Source organism: Melospiza georgiana, chromosome 1, assembly GCF_028018845.1.
Source record: "Melospiza georgiana isolate bMelGeo1 chromosome 1, bMelGeo1.pri, whole genome shotgun sequence".
NCBI classification, from domain to species: Eukaryota; Metazoa; Chordata; class Aves; order Passeriformes; family Passerellidae; genus Melospiza; species Melospiza georgiana.
Window position 1 is genome coordinate 70,655,673 of NC_080430.1, and position 22,496 is coordinate 70,678,168.

At 38.1% G+C, this 22,496-nt stretch overlaps 1 protein-coding gene across 2 annotated transcripts; it reads right to left on the reverse strand.

Moving 5' to 3' along the window:
• PRPF4B (pre-mRNA processing factor 4B) lies at nucleotides 1–22,443 on the reverse strand. Of its 2 annotated transcripts, XR_009115227.1 has the most exons (16): nucleotides 22,356–22,443; nucleotides 17,437–18,630; nucleotides 14,411–14,584; nucleotides 13,986–14,141; nucleotides 13,173–13,254; nucleotides 11,459–11,669; nucleotides 8,991–9,064; nucleotides 7,640–7,730; nucleotides 7,131–7,278; nucleotides 5,765–5,902; nucleotides 4,415–4,568; nucleotides 3,375–3,489; nucleotides 2,738–2,889; nucleotides 2,198–2,284; nucleotides 761–1,534; nucleotides 1–252 (listed from the first exon to the last, which is right to left on the reverse strand). XR_009115227.1 is itself a non-coding variant. In XM_058033857.1 (15 exons), the coding sequence occupies exons 1-15, from the start codon at nucleotides 22,391–22,393 to the stop codon at nucleotides 1,331–1,333; spliced, it is 3,018 nt and encodes a 1,005-aa protein (XP_057889840.1). In that variant the 5' UTR covers nucleotides 22,394–22,443; the 3' UTR covers nucleotides 1–1,330. The 2 variants fall into 2 exon arrangements, 1 of the variants encoding a protein (XP_057889840.1); XM_058033857.1 differs by having other exon boundaries at nucleotides 1–1,534.
• Nucleotides 22,444–22,496: the final 53 nt, after the last annotated feature.

Consider the following 22,496-nt stretch of genomic DNA (forward strand, 5'->3'; position numbering starts at 1 on the left):
CCTTGTTCACAAAAGACTTTATTATCTAATGATGCATACTGAAAACATACAGAAATCTGCATGGTCCACTTTACATGCAGCAGAACAATCTTCACTTTACAATAAGTAAGTGTCAACTGTTTTATGCAAGAGACAACACTTTAAAGTCACATTTCTTAAAGAAAAGCTTCATTTACAAAAGAAATAAAAGGTAAAGAAGCAATTACCGCTTTTAAAAAGCAGCTGCTTTGTTCAAGAGTGGAAGGTTTATGCCTGTATTGAAAGACAACATGATCACAAATAATGAAAACAATGAACAAATGAAACACTTTTAGCATAAAGCAGTACACTTTCAAAATGACATACAAATAGTTAAAAATTATGTTGTCTATCTATCCTTTAGATATAAGGTCTTTCGAATGAGATCCCAACATATGTAATTACTAAATGAAAACTCTTCTGTAAGTATTGGTTCTATGTCATAGTGAACTGTATTTAACAAAATGTATACAAAGTCTATAGCAAGTTGATTAAAAAAACTAAAGTAATAAGAAACAGTACACTGAAGGCGCTCTATCCATCAAGTGCGCTCTCTCCCAGTTTTAAATGTGATGAACAGAACAGAAGTTGTAACTATGCCACGGTTGCAATGCCAGAAAATAAAACAAGATCATTTCTCAAACATGCAGGGAATTCTGCCACAATGCTATTGTCTCTCATTTGTCAGTTGTTCCAGTAAAATAACAGCTTAAACACCGGTGATGTTGATGGGTTAGCTTACCTTCAGTGTACTGAAAGTTGTACACAACCTGCTTTAAAAGAGGAGACCATCCCTGCGGGCAGGCTCAAGAAGGAACAGACCCCCTTCGGCACTGACTACACCAAGGGCATGCTGCTGTGGCCTGCACACACACACCTAGGAAAATGTGAATATAAACAGCATTTATGCTGGCCATTTTGTAAAGACAAAAATGAAGCCAAGTCTGCTAAAAACAAATCAACCACCCAGTATTACTGCTCTCTTTTTTTTTTTTTCTTTCTTTTTTTTATAACAGATGCTTTTTTCTTTTTATAATATATACGAACTGCAACCATATACATTAGCATTGTACTTTTGTGCAGTCTTGGCAATTAAAACAGTTCTACAGTGAAAATTTTCACATAAGACACGAAACAGAATTACTCTAACATTTCTAAAAGAAATATCGGCCTTGATGTTAATTCAAATGTATCATTTCTTCCTCAACTTTGCAGGGGAAATATTTATGTTTATATACATTAATAACTGCTGTGAAATTTCTTCAGTCTTTGTATCTTAATTAATCAAACCCTTTGAACTTCTTCATCTGGTTTAAATTTTCTCCTGGATGAAGGCGTGCTGCAGAGCCTGGTTGATGCTAATCCGTTTAGCTGGGTCTAGCATTAGAATCTGGTCCAACAAGTCCTTCAGCTGGTGCACTTTTTTACGCTGGTCTTCAGGGAGTCGTTGGCACCCAATCAAGTCTGCTAATAGGTCCTTGGTTGGATTAATGGTGCTCATAACAGTTACCTTCTCCTACAAACATAGAAATGGTAGCCTTGTAGAACAGAAGTAACGCACAAACCCCTTATCCATCCCTTCTACAGAGCTTCAGCAGCAGCTTTTCAGCAGGCTTGTCTTGTAACCGAGCAGCAACACCCTGCCCCCACATGGCCTCACAAAATCGTCATGTGCAGAGAAAAGAGTGGAAAAAACACTGTGGAGGGGGAGGCCACAAAAACAGGTTCACACATGAACCTAACATCCCATAACTCAGAACATGGAAAGTTCCCATATCTGACCACTATTTTATGATTCTTAGATATAATATGTCAAAATGATATACCAAAATTAATAGTGACTTCATACAATATAACCATATCATACAAAATGTCCTTCTACAAAATAAAGACAGAATTTCTTTTATTAGTAATTTAAGGACAGATTATATGGAGATACCCTGTATATCTACCAGATTCAATTTAGTTTTCTTAATTGTGTTCCTACATCCTAGGGAAAAAAAAATTATTTGGCCATTTTATAAGTATGTAATCTGTCCATACTGCTGCAAAAGGACTTTCTAACAGCTTATAAAATCTTGTTTTTAATTAGGAAGTCAAGGTACATTTGAAAGACCATGTAGTAGGAAAGCTTGGAAAAAGTGATGGGTTAGTCAACACATGGAGGACTTAGACTTACCCTTTCTGTCACTTTATCTACTTCTATATACATAAAGTTGAGATTTTGATCAAAGTGCTGATCTTTGAACACACCTTTTCGAATCATCTGGAAAATGAGGAAGAGGCAAGAGTTTCAGCCAAGTTCTCTGTGTCTTACACATTTCACAATTAACATCAATGTCTATTAATTTGCTAACATAAGTAATTTAATACTAATTTAAAAAAATACCAAAGGACAGGAAGAGGTGTTGAGATTGAATACAAAGATACAGTTCAAACCCTTTGAAAAAGGACACAGTATCTTTCATTGACTTACGCAGGTTTTTCAGGTCAGTGCTTAGAAGGTTTCTGTTTTCACTTTATACTTAGTCTATGAAAAAGAATCTGTATACTTTCACTTCATAAGATTTTAAATCAGTATAAATTACAGTCAGAGCAAAGTCTAGCATTTACTGTTAAGAAAAAATATGTATGATAAGAAACAGAATTCCAGAACAAAGACTGTATGTTCTACTGTACATTAGAGCAGTTTCATATATTAAGTACTTATTTTTCTTACCTTGTTTGGCATCTTTCCTTTGAGATCCATGGCAAGTTTCAACATATGATTATTGGTTTTGCCAGGAAACAGTATTTTTCCTGTATAAAGCTCATATAATGTGCAGCCTACAGACCACATATCTATACCATAGTCATAGATTTTTCCTATAACTGAAACAGAGGAATTCCAGTTAATTCCATACAGGTAGACTTTGATATAATATCACAAAAGCAGATAGATGAAAAAATTCTGATTTTTGAACTATATTGGTGCTGCTCTTCTTGGGAATAAAAAGCTACCATAAAAGAAGGACATAAACATTTTAGCTTTTGAAGTACCCTTATTTCAGGAAGGGAAACTTTTACCTAACACCTAAACTGATCAGCTTTAAATTAGCAAAATCCAAGAAGTCAGAACAATACCTCTAAATTGAAACATAGCTATAACCCATCAGAATGACTTCTCACTGAGCTGATCACCAACATACATCAAGAGTCACACGAACGTGCCTTCAAAGTCTGAATTTTTGACAGCCATTGTATTCTCAGAGTCATGTTTTGCTAAGACTAGAGAATAAATTCAAGTCAAATTTTCATCTGCCAATACTGGCACTTGCTGGCAAGTGATAGATGTAGCTAATCCAAAATGCACTTACTGATTTCTGGAGCTCGATAAAATCTACTAACTAGATAAGGTGTGATGTCGTTATCTGCAACATGTGAAGCTGAGCCAAAATCACAAAGCTTTAGTATCGTTTTAGACTCGTTCACCTGCAAGTTAAACATAAATATCCATTAGCACTATTTGTGGACAGAATTGATAACAGAACTGTAAAAGTGACAACACATTGAAGTCAGAGACAGGAAAAACTTTCAGGCTTTAAACTGGAAGGTCCTTCCTCTCTATATTCTAAGAAAATTATAAAACTTGCTCAAAATGAAAGTGAGAGTTAATGTCTTCAGATCCTACAAAATACAAAAAAAAAAGGTCAGTTTCATGTACTTTCAAGGATGTACAAAACATCCTTGCTGGACCCAGATTTCATTCCAGGTATTGAAATTTTATCGATTTAGACTTGCAACTCCAGAACCCAGAGTACCACTTATAAAACAGTGTATTATTCACATCTCATGCTTACATAGATTTTACTGCTGAGATCGTAATAAGAAAACATTTTAGATAAATTAAAAATCTGAGTTTGTTACAGGGATGATGTCCAAAGAAAAACCAAAGGAAACCACTGGATTCCTCTGATGTAGCTCTCATGCCCTACCAGAAAAGAGACATTAAAGACCTTTCCCCATCATCTCACTCACATCAACAAAATCTCCATTTCAGACTCAAACAATCTGCTTCCATTTTGCAGAAAGCAAGAACATCTCTCAACTATTGATGGGAAAATTTGAAGGGAAATTTTGAAATAGTTCTCCTGTGAGGCAATGTCCTGCTTTGGAAAGTTTGCTTTCTATAAAGACAGAAGGAGATTAATGATTGTTTGAACAAGATTTTAATTAGATGCTGTGTTGTATTCCTTTCTTACTATTTATACCACAGTATCATTTTATATCGAAGTGTGGACCCTTAACATTGTCAGTAAATTTGACTTCATCTAAATTAACAGAACTATATGAATTTCAAATACTTCATTTTATGCTACAGACTATGCAAAAAAAGTTTTAATTATTTGCTACTTACCAAAATATTATCTGGTTTAATATCTGCATGTAGGATATTGCATCTTTTAAGAAGTTTTAAAGCCAGGAACAATTGCTGGCTGTAGGAACGCACAGCTTTAATGTGCAGTCCAACATCTTTCCCGTACTTCTTCAACACCTCTCGTAAATTCATACTGTTAAGGGAAAAGGGGGAAAAAAATAATTGGAAAGAGCTTGACAGAAAAACTCCTAAACTCTATGACAAACTTGAACAAACCAGTTAGCTTTATGTATTTTGGAGAAATGTAGCATTTAATATTCCACTATGTGAGCTACAGAAATTGAAATAAAAAGGCTGGTCAGTCAGATCTGTCTTATGCTGTGTAATTACTTACTACACTGGACTTACTTAATTCAGATTATATCTTTAACCAATATTTATATGAGAGGATTTATTTGCACACAAACAGAATTTTCTTAACAACTGTAAACACTTTGTACTAATTTTCTCCAGAAATAAATGAAAAGGAAGCACACAAAAGATAAAAGCTGAGATTTTTCTGGTGACCTAAGCTGCAGGTAAAAAGACCATCATTCCAGGACAAAAACATAACTGGACATAAATAAGGTAAAAGTGTGTTATCAAGACAGTGTAGCACAAGAGAATATTTTGTTCTACAGCTTATTAATGAAATATGATAGTAATCTCACAAAATTTGCATTGTTGTAGTATATAACTTATTATCACCCCAAATATGGCAAAACTTAAAATATGACATACACAAAAAACTTAGGATTTGAACAACTGATGTCTCTAAATAGGAATGGGGACTAAGGCAATTAATATATCTGAACATAAAACAGGCAATTAATACATCTCATCATAAAACAATATCTACAATCAACCTGTCACAAGAGCTTAATTACTTGAACAGAAAGTGAGCATGCAAGAATCACTGTAACAACTTTCTCCCTAAGGCTGTTACTGTATGTGTACTCTTTACAGAATATACAGCATTTCTTCAATCTCTCTGGGAATGCATCTTAACACAAACACTTAAAATGAAGAATTATGAAAACTAATAAAAATACTGACATAAATCATTAACAGCAGTACTAGAGAGATGAACCATCTTTAGTACATTATCTTGTTTCAAATATTTTCCAGGCAGAAAATTCACAACAGTGCTAAAAATAAATCAGAAATAGTCCAGTAGTCTGTGAATTTGTGCCCATAGACAATTTTTTTTTTGTTTCAAAGTTCCTTGCATTCTTGAATCTTGGCACAAGACTCAACAAGCTATCTCAACAATAGCCAAAACCAGACAGGTAAAGAACATACAGTAGTACTTTACCTTTTACAGAGAACCCCAAACATTTGTCATCTTACCTGAGTGGCTCAAATACCAGACACAGATGTTGTTTGTGGTAGAAATGCCTGAACAACCGTAGACAATGAAACTTGTCATCAGGATCAGCATCATTGAGCTTCTTTAAAAATTCCAGTTCTTTTAGGCCAGTTTTTTGCCTGAAAACAGAGAAATGTGACTCTAAAACAAAATCAGTTAGATTCTAATATCTTTTTAAATCTAAACATTCACTTGTGTGGCTATAATTATCCAGGAATGAGAAGTGTCTTGTCAATACTTAATGTACCACAGCTGAAAAACCAAAATCACAACAATGGTTTGCTGTCAGTGACTACACACTAGGTAAGTTTATTTAATTCCTGGATGTTCACTGTACCTTTGCAACCTAATTATTCTTTCCTCATTCTCAGCTGCATCTAAGGCTAAAACTGGATTTTGTCCTGTAACGTGACAAATTTCAAACATCATCCACTTGAGAAGTTTACTTGTTTAAAAAACTGCTTCAACACATACAACAGTATTAAAAGACTTAAACTGAACTGACAATGGATTCAATTACACATCCAAGCTTATTACCTATATAACTCACCAAACTAAAACAGCTTATCAACCTCCCTTTTGCCTTTAAAACTTTTCTGGATACTTATTCATGTAATTAAAACAATTCCGGTTATACACACAGTAAGACAACTTCTAAAACTTCCAAGGTAAAATAGATGGAAAAGATTTTCATTTAAGTTGTCATTAACAGAAGAGGACACAAGAAATTACTGCATAAATACTGCAGCAGATGGTGAAAACAAGTACTATGGACAAGTCAAGTCCTCAAATGACATAGTTTAAGAGATCTTACTTGTTAATGTTCACTCATTCTGAAAGACCTCTTATTTTTGTACTTCAACAGTGAGAGTACCATCTCTTTCTATGTATTTTATATACATGCAAATGTTTAGAAAACATACAAAAATAATTACATCTATGGAGATCTTTTTTTAAGTTGCAGATGATTGACTGGGATCCAACCCACAGCCTGCCAAATAGATTTGGTCCATCAAAATAAAATTTTTACACTTCACAACTCCCATCGCAAACGTAGGGCTCATAATTAGCTGTAACCTTGTTTCTTGCTATCACTGTTCCTTCAGTTTTGCAAATGAGAAAGTGCCTGACAAAAATGCAAATAGCCTTCTTCCTGTGATAGCTGTAAAGAAGTGTGGATACATAGTCTTGAAGGGCTTCCCATTGTCTGGCTCATATTAGCAGAAAAGGCAGGAATCACAGCTGTGATCTGTTACTTCACTTGAAACAGGGAGATTCAAATCACACCATGAAAAGCTTCCAACTGTTCCACATGCTTTATTACCATCAAAAAGCCCCATTACTTACATAAGTTCATTGTTCCTGATGATTTTCACTGCTACTTCTTGGTTTGCTCTGGCCATGTCCCTGGCTCGCACCACGTTGCTGAAGACTCCCTGACCGGTGTAACCATAGACATTGTAACGTTTATCCAGAACTTCACCTATATTAACACCTGAGGGATACAACCAAGCAAGTTCAAGTTATGAGGGATTAACATAATGGACCTTTTCAAGAAAAATGAACCACTCTCTATCATTACAAAATATGAGGGCAAATAGCAAAATCCTTTAATTTCATGGTGCACAATGTTTTGTATCACCTAGCTTTGTGGAAATTATGGGGAACAAAGGGTAAGTCTCTAAGTCTGGAGTCCTTTCAAAACTGAGGTTAAGACCTGCATGCTTGTTTCATCCATTACATTACACACTCAGAGAGGGATCTGGGATACATCTAGAACAACATTTCAATACTCTCTGAGCCTCACTCAGCACCCTCACTCTACCTGTCCTTGCAGACAGACTAACACAACTTACGGTAATAGCCTTCTGCATCTGTCCAGTTATCCCTGAGATTGGGGTTTTCTTTGAAGTCTTTTCCAAACCCAGCAGCCCTTAGACGAGCACTCTGAAATAAAAAGAAAAGTAACAGCTTTGCTTGTGTGCTCTCTATTTTTCTTTGATGTTTACTTCCCAAAGCCCTTTTTCCCTACTGAAAAACTGCTCTCTCCACAATACAAACACACTTATCTTGCAGGAGAGAGAAACAATGTTATTTACATACCAGTATCTAAAGACTGATGCAAGGAAAGAGGATGAGATCCACCAACAAAATTATTATTATTATTAAACATAAATGGGCAAAGTTTCAATTAATACTCACAAGGAATTTATGTAAGTCACGTCAGAATGCACATTTTGGACTTGTTTCATACTATTACACATACTACCATAACACTTCTACAACTGCTGTTGACATCTCTTAACAGACTGGATAGTATTTTAACCACAAATTCAAAACAGTGAGTAGTAAAGTTTATCTTCAATTGAACAATAGCTTCTGGAAGAGGGAGCTGCTCACTTACAAGCCATATAAATCCCCACTTGTAACTTCTGACCTTTTAAAAATGCACCCTCACACACACACTACCCTTCAAGTATTCATCTTTTTCCAGGTCAGAGGGATACCAGAGTTATACATAGCCTGTGTTATATCTGCCAAAACAATTCTCCAGTTAATTTTGGTTTAAGTTAAGAAGAAAGTTCTTTAGTTATTTCTCAGGGTTGTGCATCAGCTACAACACAGAGAATTTATAGAGAGTGGCACATAAAGTCTCGAAAGTAGTCACTGGACTGCCAATATCTGAGGGTCACTGCAGCATATTTAGAGAAAAGCTAATGAAAAAGTGTTAAAGTAACACCAGGAAATGTATCTCTTCATGCTAAAAAATCTCCAAACAAACCACCAGATTACTCCAACATAGCATCATTAGCCAATTGCAGTACTTTACACATTTTTTAATTAACCACACATGAATCTCTGGAAAAAGCTCATATTTAGAACATGCAACATGGTAACAATAATAAAAAGTTGAACTTATAAATAGATTCATGTTTTTACCATGTGCCATTGTATTCAAACAGCAGGTAAATTCCCCAATTGCTAACTCTATAAAATTGCCACTAATTTCAGCAGGTTTTATTTCACTGAAATATTAATTAGGAAGCACTTTGCCTGCTTGGCTGACCAAAAGATTAAGAACATACAAGTCACTTAGCAGCACATGCTTTTCAAATCAAAGTTCTCACAACCCTCAAGTGACAGTGACTCTAGCAAAAATCAAGCAGAAAAAAAACCCCATACATTTCATCTCCAAGAATTACCTACATCAAAGTATGCAGCAAACATATCATCTGATTCTGTGAACATATCGGGAGCTAGCAGCTTCTTCTGAGATGAACCTTAAAATGAAATTCAGATTACTCAACATGAAAAAGATGTCAAATGATAATTCTGTTGCCAGTATAATTTGGCACTTGGTATCTTTACAACATAGTCTAAGATCAGTACATTGGCAAACAGGTAGCTCTACTAATGTTTCTAGCAAATATCATTTCACATTCTAGAATATAAAACTCAGACTAGTTATGTTCTTCAAACAACTCAAAAATTTATATCTCTTTAAAAAACTATGTGCAATAGCTTTCAAGTAAACATAGCAGAAAGTAAAAACTACATACTTACATGCTCCCTACAAATAATGACTATCTATATATATGTATAGAAAGAAGTATCAAATTACTATGTGTCTACATAAAAAAAATACAGTCATGTTTTCAATACACAAGTTCAGGCTTTTCTGCTAATCATGAGATATTTTACCAAAAGCCAAAGTTGTAAAGCCCAGAAATTCTTTGTTTGGAAAACATTTTCTCCAACCCTGCTAAAAAGGACCCAGTGTACAGCTTTTTGTCAAACACAATGTTTACTACTGTGTTAAAGAGAAACAGTTTTGTTATGGGCAAGATAATCCCTTTCTCACCTTTTAATCATCTTTAAATCCCAAAGATATTTTACTTGGTTGATAAGATAAAAGCAAAGAAATATAAATTAAGTACACATTAATAAAAGCAAGCAAACTTCAAACTATTTCATTCATGCACACATTATGGCAGCCCTCCATGAACATGGTAAACTGGAGACCCTCCCTTCACTATGCAGTGAAGAAAAATAAACAATTAATTCAGCTCGGAGGCTTCAGGTCCTGTGATGCACAAGCCCCTTCCACACCAAATAACCAGACTAAAATCTGACAGCATAAAAAATCATCCAGCATGCTGATACCACTGTTTCAAGGTACAGAACTGTCACCTGACACTTATGGGGAGGCAGTTTATACCACTCTTTTGAGCTGCAGACTCTCCTAGAAACTTCCTCAAGCTTTCCTTAGTTCCAGTTACCTGGACTAGGCTACAATGAGTTATTGACTAGTTTCTTAGCAACTTACTACTCTGGCCCTATGAGAGGTCAGGATAGAAATAAAAATTTACTCTTACAGAGGAAGATAACCCACTGGTTTCAGCTGTTGTTACAGCCACCTCCAACCCAGAATCCTACCACCCAGATGTGAATGTAACTTTAAAAATCTTTTTTACATAGGGAGAATGTCTAGGTAGTTAAGACTTAAATTTTCATATGCTTTAATAGACAAAATTAGAGCAGCACATGCTTTGACAAAATAGGAAAAACACATTGTCTATTAGACATCATAAACCTAGACTTGTGGTATGCAAAGAAAGCTCTATAACAGTTCTTTTCACTAATGTTGCAGGAGAACAATCTGAAAATATATGGCTCAAGGGAATGCCAGGATAAACTACAGAGCAGTACAGCAGTCCCAAAAAGATGCAGCTTTATTACTCTGAAGAGAAGCATCCAATAGAGACAGTGAATTTAGCCCCCAAAGACAGGTGTGGCACAGGACATGAAATACAAGCTAACTGCAATTCTCCCTCAGAGGGGCTGGGCAGGCTCCACAGCCTCATTAAACATTGCAACTGCAATTAAACTGTAGAGAGAAACCAGAGCACCTTAAACTAGCTCAAATAGAACCACACAGCAACTGCACACACCTCTCACTACTTGGAAGATTTACAGTAATCCACTTTCAAAAGACAAAAAAAAAGCAGCACACTTTCAATACTACAGGGTGTGCTGGGAGATCTACCATGCTCCTTTTGCTGCAGCTGGCAAAAGGCAGGTTTTTATCAAAACTTATTTCATTTCAACATGGCTGTACAACAGAGTACATGACAGGGGGAAGAGAAAGAAAATACCCATTTGAGCAATTAGCTATGCTGCTAAAATGGACTTACTAGCAATGGCTCTCAAAAGCTTTAATCATTCTAAATTACTACAGACCCACCTACATTCTTCTGTAAAAGTGGCTTTGACCAAAAAAAGGTATAAAAAAGGAGCCTAATTTCCAACCCTCACAAAATAAAGTCTAGGACTATACTAAGCTTCTAAGAAAACAACTTGTCTGAGTGAAAAGAAAAATTTGGAAGGGTAATTCTTAACCATATAGACAGATATCCTTGTCTGCCCTTCCAAATGTAATGCACAAATTGTGTTAAGAGTTACCAGAAATGCAGAGAACGTATTCCACTCATTTTATCCTTCTTAATGAGGAAGCCTTATTTTAATGCTATGTTTTAAGCACCATAATATTTGCAAAAACATGCACAGACTCCATCCAAAAAGTCAATCTACTTCCTAGTCTGGAAGTACATAAGTAAACTAAGCCAAGTGTCTGAGCTTTCATAAATAGCACTAGAGAGATTTCAGAATCTTACCATTGTTCTGTTCAACTGTCATGAGGTTGTGCTTGGCTTTCACTGATGCCTCAAATGTGTCCACATTTTCCCGTTCATACTCCTTAACATCAGCAGCGACTCTTTCTAGGATGTCGTCAGGAGAATTGGAGCGGCTGCGCGTACTGCTCTGAGGGCTGCTCGGTTCAGACGGTACAGATATGTTACTGTCTTCTGTCTGGCCTTTGTATTTCTAAAAAGAAATATAGTTTTTAATCTCACTGTTTGTTACAATTTATCACAATTTAAACATTTTCATGTCCACCCCTTCAATGGTTTGAGCTTTCAGCTGAAACATTAATCTTTGCTTTCATAATCACCTATGTCTATAAAGACACAGATTATTTTCAGAATGTCACAATGCATCACAGTCCAGACCATAAGACTGAAATATTAATATGTGTTCTTTAGGTTTTTATATTTCTGTAAAAACAGATTATTAATGAATATTAACTATTTAGTTATGCACAAAAAAAAATGCGAGCAGGAACAAATTTATTACTAAACGATCCTGGCACACAAACACTGAAATACAGTCTTTGATGAAAAATTACCTATTTTATATCCTACATTCTAGAATATTTCCCAGTTTTATTAGTGTTATGGTACAGAAAAGTAGCCTTTAGATTCAGTTTTTTTAATGTGAACTATAAATCCTATTTATTTATTTGTGTTGAAAAATTTCCAAAGCATTAAAAAACTTCAAACATCATCTTTCCAATTTTTGTCACCCTTTGGTACTATGAAGTTATACAGACCTCACCTCCTATCCCAAAAGGTAAAAATCAAGATGAAGAAATGCTGCTACCACTCAGCTGTCCAGGTTGAACTATCAATCATACAAGCAGAGGTTTTTCCATTTAGGGAATTCAGCTCTGCAATTTGCTTCCAGCCAGCACCAACATCAGGTGTAACCAGTCTTTAAAAAGAATTTATATGGTTTGGCTCAATCATAGTTCTGAAGGATTTTACAATGGGCTTTGCATAAAACCATGAACAGTATTTTTAGGGCTATTTAAAATAAGCACTACATCAAAGTCAGTAATTTTGTACATGATACTACATAAATACACCACAGCATTTTGCTTGCTATGTTCTAATTGTGTGCCAAATCCCACCTTTGAAAAGAGATAGCTGACTCGTACTGTACAGTGACACCTCCTCTGGCCACAGCTTCTTTCAGGGGTTTTGATCACATATTACACTTGTGATTTGTTACCTTGTTACCGGAGTATGAAGCTCATGCAACTCACATGTACTTTTAGGGAGGACAGCATGACAGTGGCTTTACGTAATTTTGGAAATTGACAAGGACAACTTCTACTTAAAACAAACTGACTAGGTTAGGTTAATTGATATACAACTTACTGTTACACTGATGTTATTGTATCAGTGATACAGCTACGGAGAAAACCTACAGAAAAAGGTAACTGAAGAACATTTTTAACTTGTCTTAAGACCATCAGAGAATGTTTAACTGTAGCAAAAAATGACTCACAGAAGAGTCACTTCAGTTTTAAAAGCAATGCTGTGACAATAGAAGCATAGAGTTTAAGAGAGACTAACATTTACAATGAACTAACTGGAAAAATACAGCAATAGGCATTATTATTGCAATTCAGCAATAGGCAAAGAGCCTTCCATTACTCTGACATTTTACGCTAAAAACACAGAATCAGTTCCTGTAACCATGTACCTGAACAATTGCTTGTCGCTGTAATCTCCTTTGTCTTATCTCTGCTTCTTCATCCTCTTCTTCCAAATCAAAGTCTTCAAGACTACAAAAATATCATTTTTTTAATATGACTTCATAAACATATAATTATCTATTGAATTTTACCAAGTGCACTTGCTTGGCATATAAAGCACAGAATATATTAAACAATAGCTGTTCAAATGACTCAGAAAGCTATGCAGCATATCCCACTGCATATATTTACATTTCCTTACAAAGAAAACTTATCTCTTGGTATCTCACTGAGACTTTCTACATTCTATTTTTAATTGTAAACAATTAACAACCCTCTTCTAAAACACAACAAACAAAAAATCCTTGTTCCTTTTCACTGCAGCATTTTTCCTTAATAATTTCATTAAGAATGCATACTCTTACACAATTAAATAGGCAGAGGTTTAGGAAATATAAACACAACTTGCAGATAGCAGTTAATCCTTTCAGCTATTAAAGCTTTTCCTCAAGCAGTAAGCTTTAGCAAGCAGGCCAAAAGTTTTCAAAAGATCCTGATCAGGTTTAGGATCCTAAAAACCTAATGATACATCCTCCCCACAGGTCTGCCCACTAGCCAACAGGTTTTGGTAGTTTTTGCATATTCCTAAGTTTTTCAGATTCTCACAACAGTAATTGGACAAGACTGCAAGTACAAAGACATAATTATGGTTTTAGGTGACAACTCAAACCTACAGCATCAAGATAAATGTTAGTTCATTTTTGGTATCAACGGAACTGCAGATTATAAATAATCAGTGTAAGTCAGAAATATAGTCTTACTTTTCATCAGATGAAGACTCCTGTTCAACTTTCATGCCCTCAGAAAGACTACCTTTAAATTTGTCTTCTTTAACTTTGCTTCTGCTCCGACGTCTATGGCCACCACGTGACCTGGACCTCCTCCGAAGGCGAGATCTACTTCTCCGGCCTCTATCCCTGTTTGATAAAAACAAGAGATTTGGATTTTGGTCTGGGGGATTGTTTTTAAGAAAAGAAGGAAAATCCTTCCAGAAAAGTAAGACATGAAATGATTCCAAGCAACGAAACAATTTCATTAATGGAGGACAAAATGAATTTAACTGTGCTAGCACATATTAATATGGACAAAAAAACCCCAAACATGGTCTCTTTACACATATGATGGCAATCCTTATTCCTCCTGTAATATCTTACAAAATACACTTAACATCTCAGGGTGTCCTTACCTCCTCCGAGGAGATCTGCTCCGCCTCCTGGGAGATCGGCTGCGCCGAAGGGGCGTTCGAGACCTCCTCCTAATGGGGGACCGAGATCTTCTCCTGGATGGGGACCATCTGCTGGGTGGGCTGACATCCTTGGATCTTTCACGCCTGGACAAAATGTCATCCCTGGTCCGTGTTCTTAAAACAGAGGAAGAGAGTGGTAGTAAAAATCAGGAGCAAGCTGAAAAAAATAAATTATTCCTTCTAAAAACTCACTTGAAAATTTTACTGCAGGTGAGGGACCACCAGATGGGCTTCTGAGGGAGGGATGGATAAGTAGCCAGCAGAGCTGGCTGCCTTTCCTGTGTGTCTCTCCCCACCCTGGGAAGTGTGTGCCCATGCAGAGCTCTAGCTCAGGACAAGTCTGGAAACAGCTCATTAATTACTACCAACAAGCTAAGAGAGGTTTTAAAACAAAGCTTGTTTTTAGCTCTTACATAAATAGTGGCCCGTTTTCACATTTACCAGACACAGTACTGAAACAATATAAACCCCAGACTCTTATTCTTGAGAATTATTTCACCAACTTCCCACCATGCTATTGAAATTTAGGCTTAGGATCATGCTATTTCACAGGACTGACAACAATGTATGTTTCAATTTGGGCACTACAACTGCATGGCTTCAACATTTCACACATTCTAAAACAGCAGATGAAAACTAGAATTCTTAATTAAAATCTAAATTATCCCTTCTCAAATTAAAAAATAATTCAAGTCTGATACTATATACACTCCTCAAAACATCTTTATTCTTGCCTAAACAGATTATTCTCATAATTATTCAAGGAAAAAAAAAATCCTTGATGGGATTATAAAGCTTAACTGCATGACAGCAAGAGGTCAGTTAAAAACTAGAAAGAATATAAATTATAAATTTAACAACTACTCCTACAAAGCTGCATTAGCAATCGGAAAATAGTTTCACCCTATTTCAAAGGAAATGTTGCTACTCTATTTTTTCCCCCCTCTTTTTTCTTTTAATTAAGTTGGAACAACTTGGAATAACAGGTGTTATATCTCATCAATGAACAAAATATCTTAGGTCTGAAAGACTAATTCCACTCATTCTGTGACTTTTTTTCATTTGTTTTGAGACTGCTACATCCATTTCAATTACCTTAACTAGAGACAATGATCAGACATACAGAACTGATGCAAAATAGTAAACAGTGAGGCAAAAGGAAAATTTATGCGTATGCAGAGTACTGGCAGTTTCTACAAGGAATTACTGCACTCAAATGCTGGAGCAGGCCAATACCTTTAGCCCAATTAATTGATATTATGTTCCTGTGAACAATATTACATAAAAAGGCACAGGATGAAGAGTTCCAGGCTTCCTAACAGAGCCATTGTACTGCCAAAATCTAATCACAATATCTGTCACAAAAAATAAATTAGTTCAGAGATCACAAGGGTGAGATAAAAAGTGGAAGATGATTAAAAATTCATAGTAACATCACATAATGAGTAACTTCAGTCAAAGATCTGAGAAGTGTCTTACAAGATTAGAATACTGGAAACAAACTTGAAAAATGAAATTACAAGGATTTTTGTTTTTGTTAAAACCGTTCATTAATGCTCCTGAAATTCTCTGGCAGTTTGAGTAATTACAAGTAGTTAAACCTCGAACACAGGTGGAATTAATTTAGATGTCTTACAAGGAAAGATTATTCCTGCTGATCTGCAAACACCTTCAGCAGAAAATATTTTAGTAGTCCCCCACTCACATGCTGCTCACCACGCAGTTACAGAAGTATGACTTTGACAGCAAAATTCTAGACACATGCATCACTTGAAATAGGTGTCTAGACAAGCAATTCAAGCTGGCTGCAATGCAAGCTGTCAAGAAAAATGAAAACTGAAAGATGCAAAACGTTGCAGAGGAAAAGTCAACTACTATGCCAGAAATACTGAGTGGTTGGGCCGACACATTCCTGATAAACTGAGAGCATTTACAGCTCTCGCTTGATCGGGTTAGCATCACTGGGGCCACTCTCCAAAGCACCCAAAGATACCCCAAACCCGAAACCAGAGTAACCACAGTGATTCAGGCTGAAACTTTCACATTTTTAGGTGCCTATTCTCTAAGCTTTGTGGTTCCAATTCATTCTAAAATTCATATTTCTTAGTTCTCAGCCTGGGTGAAACTAAACGCCCTGATACAAAGTTTTAAATTATTTATTGTCCACTGCTGAACTTTTCTAACTCTTAAACTTCTTACAGCCAATGAATTAACTTCCAAAAACGTGTACACTCATATTGTTCTCTTCTTGGAAACTCATCACCCAGGCATTATTGGCATTCAAATTTCAAGGTAACTGCTTTCATAGGCTAAATCTTTTTTAAAAAATGCCAAGACTACACCAATACATTAGTTATCCATCCTCCTCCTTTAAGTGTATGCAAAATATGATAATTACATATGGCAGTCCAATAACAAAGCAACATTACCATTCCCCTAGCAAATCCACAGTATTTTGAAGGAAAAAAAACAACTCTGAGAAAAATATCTTGATAAAAAAATTGGCTTACTTTCACACATACTGACACTATCACAAGGGCTTTTCTTGAGGGGAAAGAGGGTTTAATTACCCACTTTCAGCCAACACTAATATGTAACACTGAAGAGGATTCTCACTCCACAGAAGTTTCAGAAAGCAACAGAACTACTGACAAAGAATCAAAATAGTAGCCAAATTCTGATTAGAAAGAAGAATAGTTACAAAACTTGTTCCCAGTAAGAGCGTGAGCAACAAATAACTTAGCACTTTAACAACCACAAGATGAATTTGCACCTCTGACAGCTGGGAAAAATAGTCCTAAAAAAAAAACCGTGAATACATACGAAGGAAGCTCATGATATAATGTACTATCGGAGTACCTTTTTTAATACCTATTTTCTGAACAAAATGAGGAGATAAACTCCAAACTAGAAGATAGTTCATCCCCTAACACACTTTTGCGGCGGCTCATGACACTTTAAGTTACCTGGGAGAAGAAAGACGCCTCCTTTCTGATTCTCTCCTTTTTCTTTCTGCAGATCTGCTCCTCACCCTCCTAACGGGAGAGCGGGTGCGAGAGGGGGACCTGCTCTGTTTCGATCTCCGGTCGTTGAAGAGAGGGGATCTGCTCCTTCTGGACTTCTCACGCTGCTTGGGAGACAAGCTTCTCCCCTTTGGGCTGCGGCCAGGCCGTCTAGGGGACCTGTTTTCTTTCCCTGAAGAAGCATCTTTAGAAGGAGATTTAATTGGCTTTTTTTCTTTGTCAGTCTCTGATCTCCTAGGTTTTCTATCTTTGGACCGTGATCTTCTATCTTTGGATTTGCTTCTTAGTTCTGCTGGAGATTTAGATTTTCTACCACGATCTCTGCTTTTGCTTTCATTTACAACTGGAGACTTTCTGCGGTCTCTTGATTTACTTTTATCATCAGCCTTATTTCTATCCTCTGGAGGAGACTTAGACTTTCTGTTTTTCTCCTGAGATCTCCTCTTAAGTATTGGAGACCTAGATTTCCTTGTCTGATCTTGAGACTTACTCCTCTTATAAGGACTTTTGGATTTCCTCCTTTCTTTTGACTTGCTTCTAGTAGTCTTCTCTTTTACTCCATCAACTCCTGCCTTGGATTTCTTTTTGTCAGATCTGTGCCTAGTCCTTTCTTTTGATTCACTCTTACTTGATTTCTTGGAACTAGTTTTATTGTCCACAGGTTCTAATTTCCCCTTAGTATTTGACTTTGCTGTAGGTCTTGTTCCATTTCGTGCTTTTTCATTAATCTCCCCCTCTTCTTCAGATCCTGACTCATAACCTTGTAATATTAATCCCATCCCAGACTGGACTTTTCCTTCCATTAATTCATTTTCAAGTTCAGCTTTCAGCAATGCTCTTTGTTTCTCTAAGTCTTCCAGAGGAGCCAAAAAATCAATTTTAGTTCTTTTAGCTGGTCCATCTTCTTTGTCAGAGGCATCAGCCACCTCTTTCCATTTATGTTTCTTATGTTTGTGTCTGTGTTTATGTTTTTTGTCCTTGTCATCTTCTGAAGAATGTTTGTGTTTCTTGTGTTTACTTCGGTGTTTGTGTTTCTTTTTTTTGTGTCTGCTGTGCTTGTTCTGAGGTTGGTCTGCCTCTGACACTTCCCCATTTTCTTCATTCACACTTTTCTCCGATGCCTCAGCATCCTCAACCCTGCAAGAAACAAAGAGATCAGTACTATAAACTCACTGTAGTCCTTTATCTCATGTTAAATAGACAGCCTTTTATGACAGAAACTAACTGGCATTTATTCACCTACCTTTGGAGAATTAAAAATGTACCAGTAATTTAAGTAAGTTATAAGAGCAGATACACTTCCTCAGGAACAGACAGCTATGGCTGCACAAGGAAATAGTACAGAAGGAACAGACAGCAAATGCACTGACAAAAGTGTGGATGGAATCAATGCTTATACCTTTACATTCAATTCTGACCCATCTGTTAAGAGCATACACAGTGCTGAATATTTATTTGTCAGTACTACACCATCATCTGTGTCACCTTCTGCTCCACTCCAATGCCTAACCCAAGCCATGCTTTTACAAGTATTTTCAAGTGGAAGAAAACAGTTGGGCTACAAAGATCAAAATTTATTTCAAGGTATGATGCTGACCACCTTATGAAACTTTCTTGCAAAATCTCATCCAGAGCTGACTCTCTTAGCTGCAATTCTTTTCTCTAAGTGTACACACCTGTTAGAAGTTCAAGAAATGTTCTTACAGATTTATATTACTTATGCAATACAGGTAACACTGCTGAGGAATGGGACAAATTAAGGAAGTCTAATTTCCAAGCAGCTTTCTGACAGTATGCAGCAGATTAGTAGCTTCAAAAAAACGTGGTAATCTTGACACCTGTAAAATGCCATTGACCAAAACTGCTGAAAATAAGTCTACAGCAGGTTATTAAAATAAAGACATACAGTGTTTCTTCTAAGAAAAATATTTTCAATTAACTATCATTTCTCCAAATAGTAACTTTAAAAAATATAAAATTCAGTCCTGATGTTACAGATTCCCTTGTATTATCTTCCATAGCCACTGAAACTGGCTTAGCAATAGGGGTTTTTAGAGTGTTCAGCAAATTCCTCCCGATCTCCTTCACAACATCAATTAAGTTACTGTCTGTTAATACAGACATTTGCCTTCTGAAATATCACAGGTGCCAGAGTTCATTTCTCTACAAACTCACCCCATCTAAATAACAGCTTTGAAATTTACTAGTTGCCACTTTAATAACTTAAACGTAGCTCTTTGCTGCATACTAAGCCTCATTAGGTGAAAAGAAATCCCCCAAACATGACAGTCAGGAGCAGGGGGTGAATGTACACAGAAATGTGGAAATTATCTTCTCAGCTCTACTGGTGTCAGTTGTTTCTGAAGAATATGACCAATCAATCATCTGATCCAATAAATGTATCGGAGATGTTCTAAGCCAGACCTAAAGGAGAGCATCTCACTGTGAATTTGATTAGTGCCTTCTTAATTAAGGACAGGATCTTCAAGCAGTGCAAATTTACTCTCTCCTGCCCGAGTTAGGCAAATTCCTGTATTAGTAAATAAAGCTGACTTTTCTGCAAAGTACACTAAATTATTGGCTAAAATTATTTTTTAGAACTCTAGTGCTATGAAATGAATAATGTCCAAAAGGAGCAAAATAAAATATTGAGAGATTTAACTCAGAATGCTGCTTGTCTTTGATGTTTAAACTACTACTTCTGTTTATTCAAGGCACACAGCAAGGTGTTTTTCTTAACTGCTACCCCCTGACACTCCACACCATTATGATAAGAGTATCAGAACAAAGGAGGAAAAAGTGGCTTAAAAAGAGCTTATTTAATCTTGCACTTGGCAATATAAAAAGTTTTAAAAGAAGCAGCATTAAATGCAAAACTTCTTCAACTTGGATTAGCCATCCTGAGCAAGACTATCTGTGACATAAGTAGGGAAATGTAACAAGAAGAATTTTAAGAGAACTATGTGCCCTTCAAAATTTCTTTTAGTTGGATCCAGTATCCTGTGTCAGTCCCCAGTTAGCACATTAAAAGTACTTCAAGACATTATAAAAATATTAAATACAATACAAATTACATGTGTTCAAGCTGTTCCAGGTAAGCCTTCCTTCCCTTAACAGCAGAAAGCAATACCAAAATATTTAGGAAAGTTATTTTGCTATTGTATTTCTTTTGGAGTTATGCAATAACCTCGTCCTAAATTCTGGAAAAGCCAGCTGGTAGCTAAGGTGCCAGACAAGACACATCACCACAGCAGCATCTCAGGCCACTACAGGCTGCCAATACAGCTGCCAGCTGTCTTTGTAGCTCAACAATAACATCAGGCTGATTAATGTGCAAGAAACAGTTCAAGTTTTCTTCACGTACAGGGAATACATTTATTTCAAGTAATTTCATCAAACTGTGGATAAACTTTTACTTCCACTCAACGCTTCAGAGATATAACGACAAGGATGAAAAAGCCTTTTCAGAAGGTGATGAGGCATGTCTACATGCTTAGGTGCTAATGGCTTTAAATAGAGAGAAACTGCGACATGAACTTGTTATAGCCCTACTTTTTCCTATTTTTGAATTCAAGGAGAAGAATAACAGGAAGTTCACAAGGATGTGCAGCGATTTCACCCATCTCTTCCTTCATACAGGAGCCCTATCATCAGCTTCTACCTTATCACTTAACTTTCTACAATACTAAACGCTATTCTCCATGAGCATGTGTTTTACACGGCTCACATATACTCCCACTGCTTTTCCTCACCCGTTCTCTACTCCCAGGATAAACAATAAAATCAAGCCTCAAATCACAACTTTTAAGGAGAAAATGACACAGAAAGCAGTTTATATGGCTAAAATATTAATGCAGTAAAGAGGAGCGATAGAGCAAGCCTTATTAGATCGTTAACTCCCCGCAGAATTTCCAGAAGATTGTGTTCACTCAGGAGAGTGCGGACAAGCCCAAACCCCGCGGCACAAACCGGGGCGCCTGCAAATCGCACGCCCGGGAGCCCCGCGCCGGCAGGGAGGCGGCAGCTCCATCTCCGTTTCCCAACGGGAGCCGCCGCTTGCCACTCATTTCGAGGGCTGGAAGGAGGGGCTGGCGGCAACAAATCACTTTCTGCTTCCCCCAGCACGGGCACTTTCCACACCGCGAGAGCGGCCGGGGCCCGGGGGAAGGAGGGAGGGAGGGAGGAGGAGGGTTCGCCGCAGGGCGGGCAGCGGCTCGGCGGCCCCAGGGCAGCCCCGCGGGCCCGGAGCCCCCGGCCCGGCTCGGAGGGTGTGTGGGGGGTGTGCGCGCTTTGAGTGCCGTGGGGCTCCCGGGAGCGCCGGCCCGGATCGGCCTCAGGGATGCCCGAGCCCGGCGCGCCCGGGCGGGCAGCAGCGGCCTCGCAGCCACGCGGAAGATGCGCATCCCTCCGTCCCACGTCCCCCGCAGCGGCGGCAATCCCGGCTGGCCGGCGGCAATCCCGGTTCCCCGCGGCGGGAGCACCCCAGGGCGGGAAGGCGCACGCGGGACTCCCGGGGACACGCGCCCGCCGCCGCTTCCCTTCCCCCTCCCCCCGCGCGGCCCTCCCGAATCCACGGGCCGATCCAGCGCCCCAGGCCCCGCCGGGCCGCCTCGCCGCGGGCCAGCGGCGCCTACGGCAACCCCTCTCCCCCGGCGCGGCCGCCTTCCCCCGTCCTCCTCTCCACAGTCCCTTCCTCCTCCTCCTCCCTCACCACTTCCACCCGGGCCGCTTCTGGTCGTCCCCGTCCCGTATCTATGTCCCGCCTCCCCAGTCCCCTCGCCCGCGCTTCTCCCTCCACCTCCCTCCTCCTCCTCCCCTAAGCTCCAGGGCGAGCAGTCTCCCCCCCTCCAGCCGGTCCTTACTCGGGCGGTCGCTGCTCGGGCTCGGCCGCGGCGGCCATTTTGAACTTCCGAACTCCTTCGCTGCCGCCGCTGGGAGGGGGCGGGGGGAGACGCGGGACCGGAAGTGAACCCCGCGCGCGGGGCCGGGAGCGCGGCGGAGGC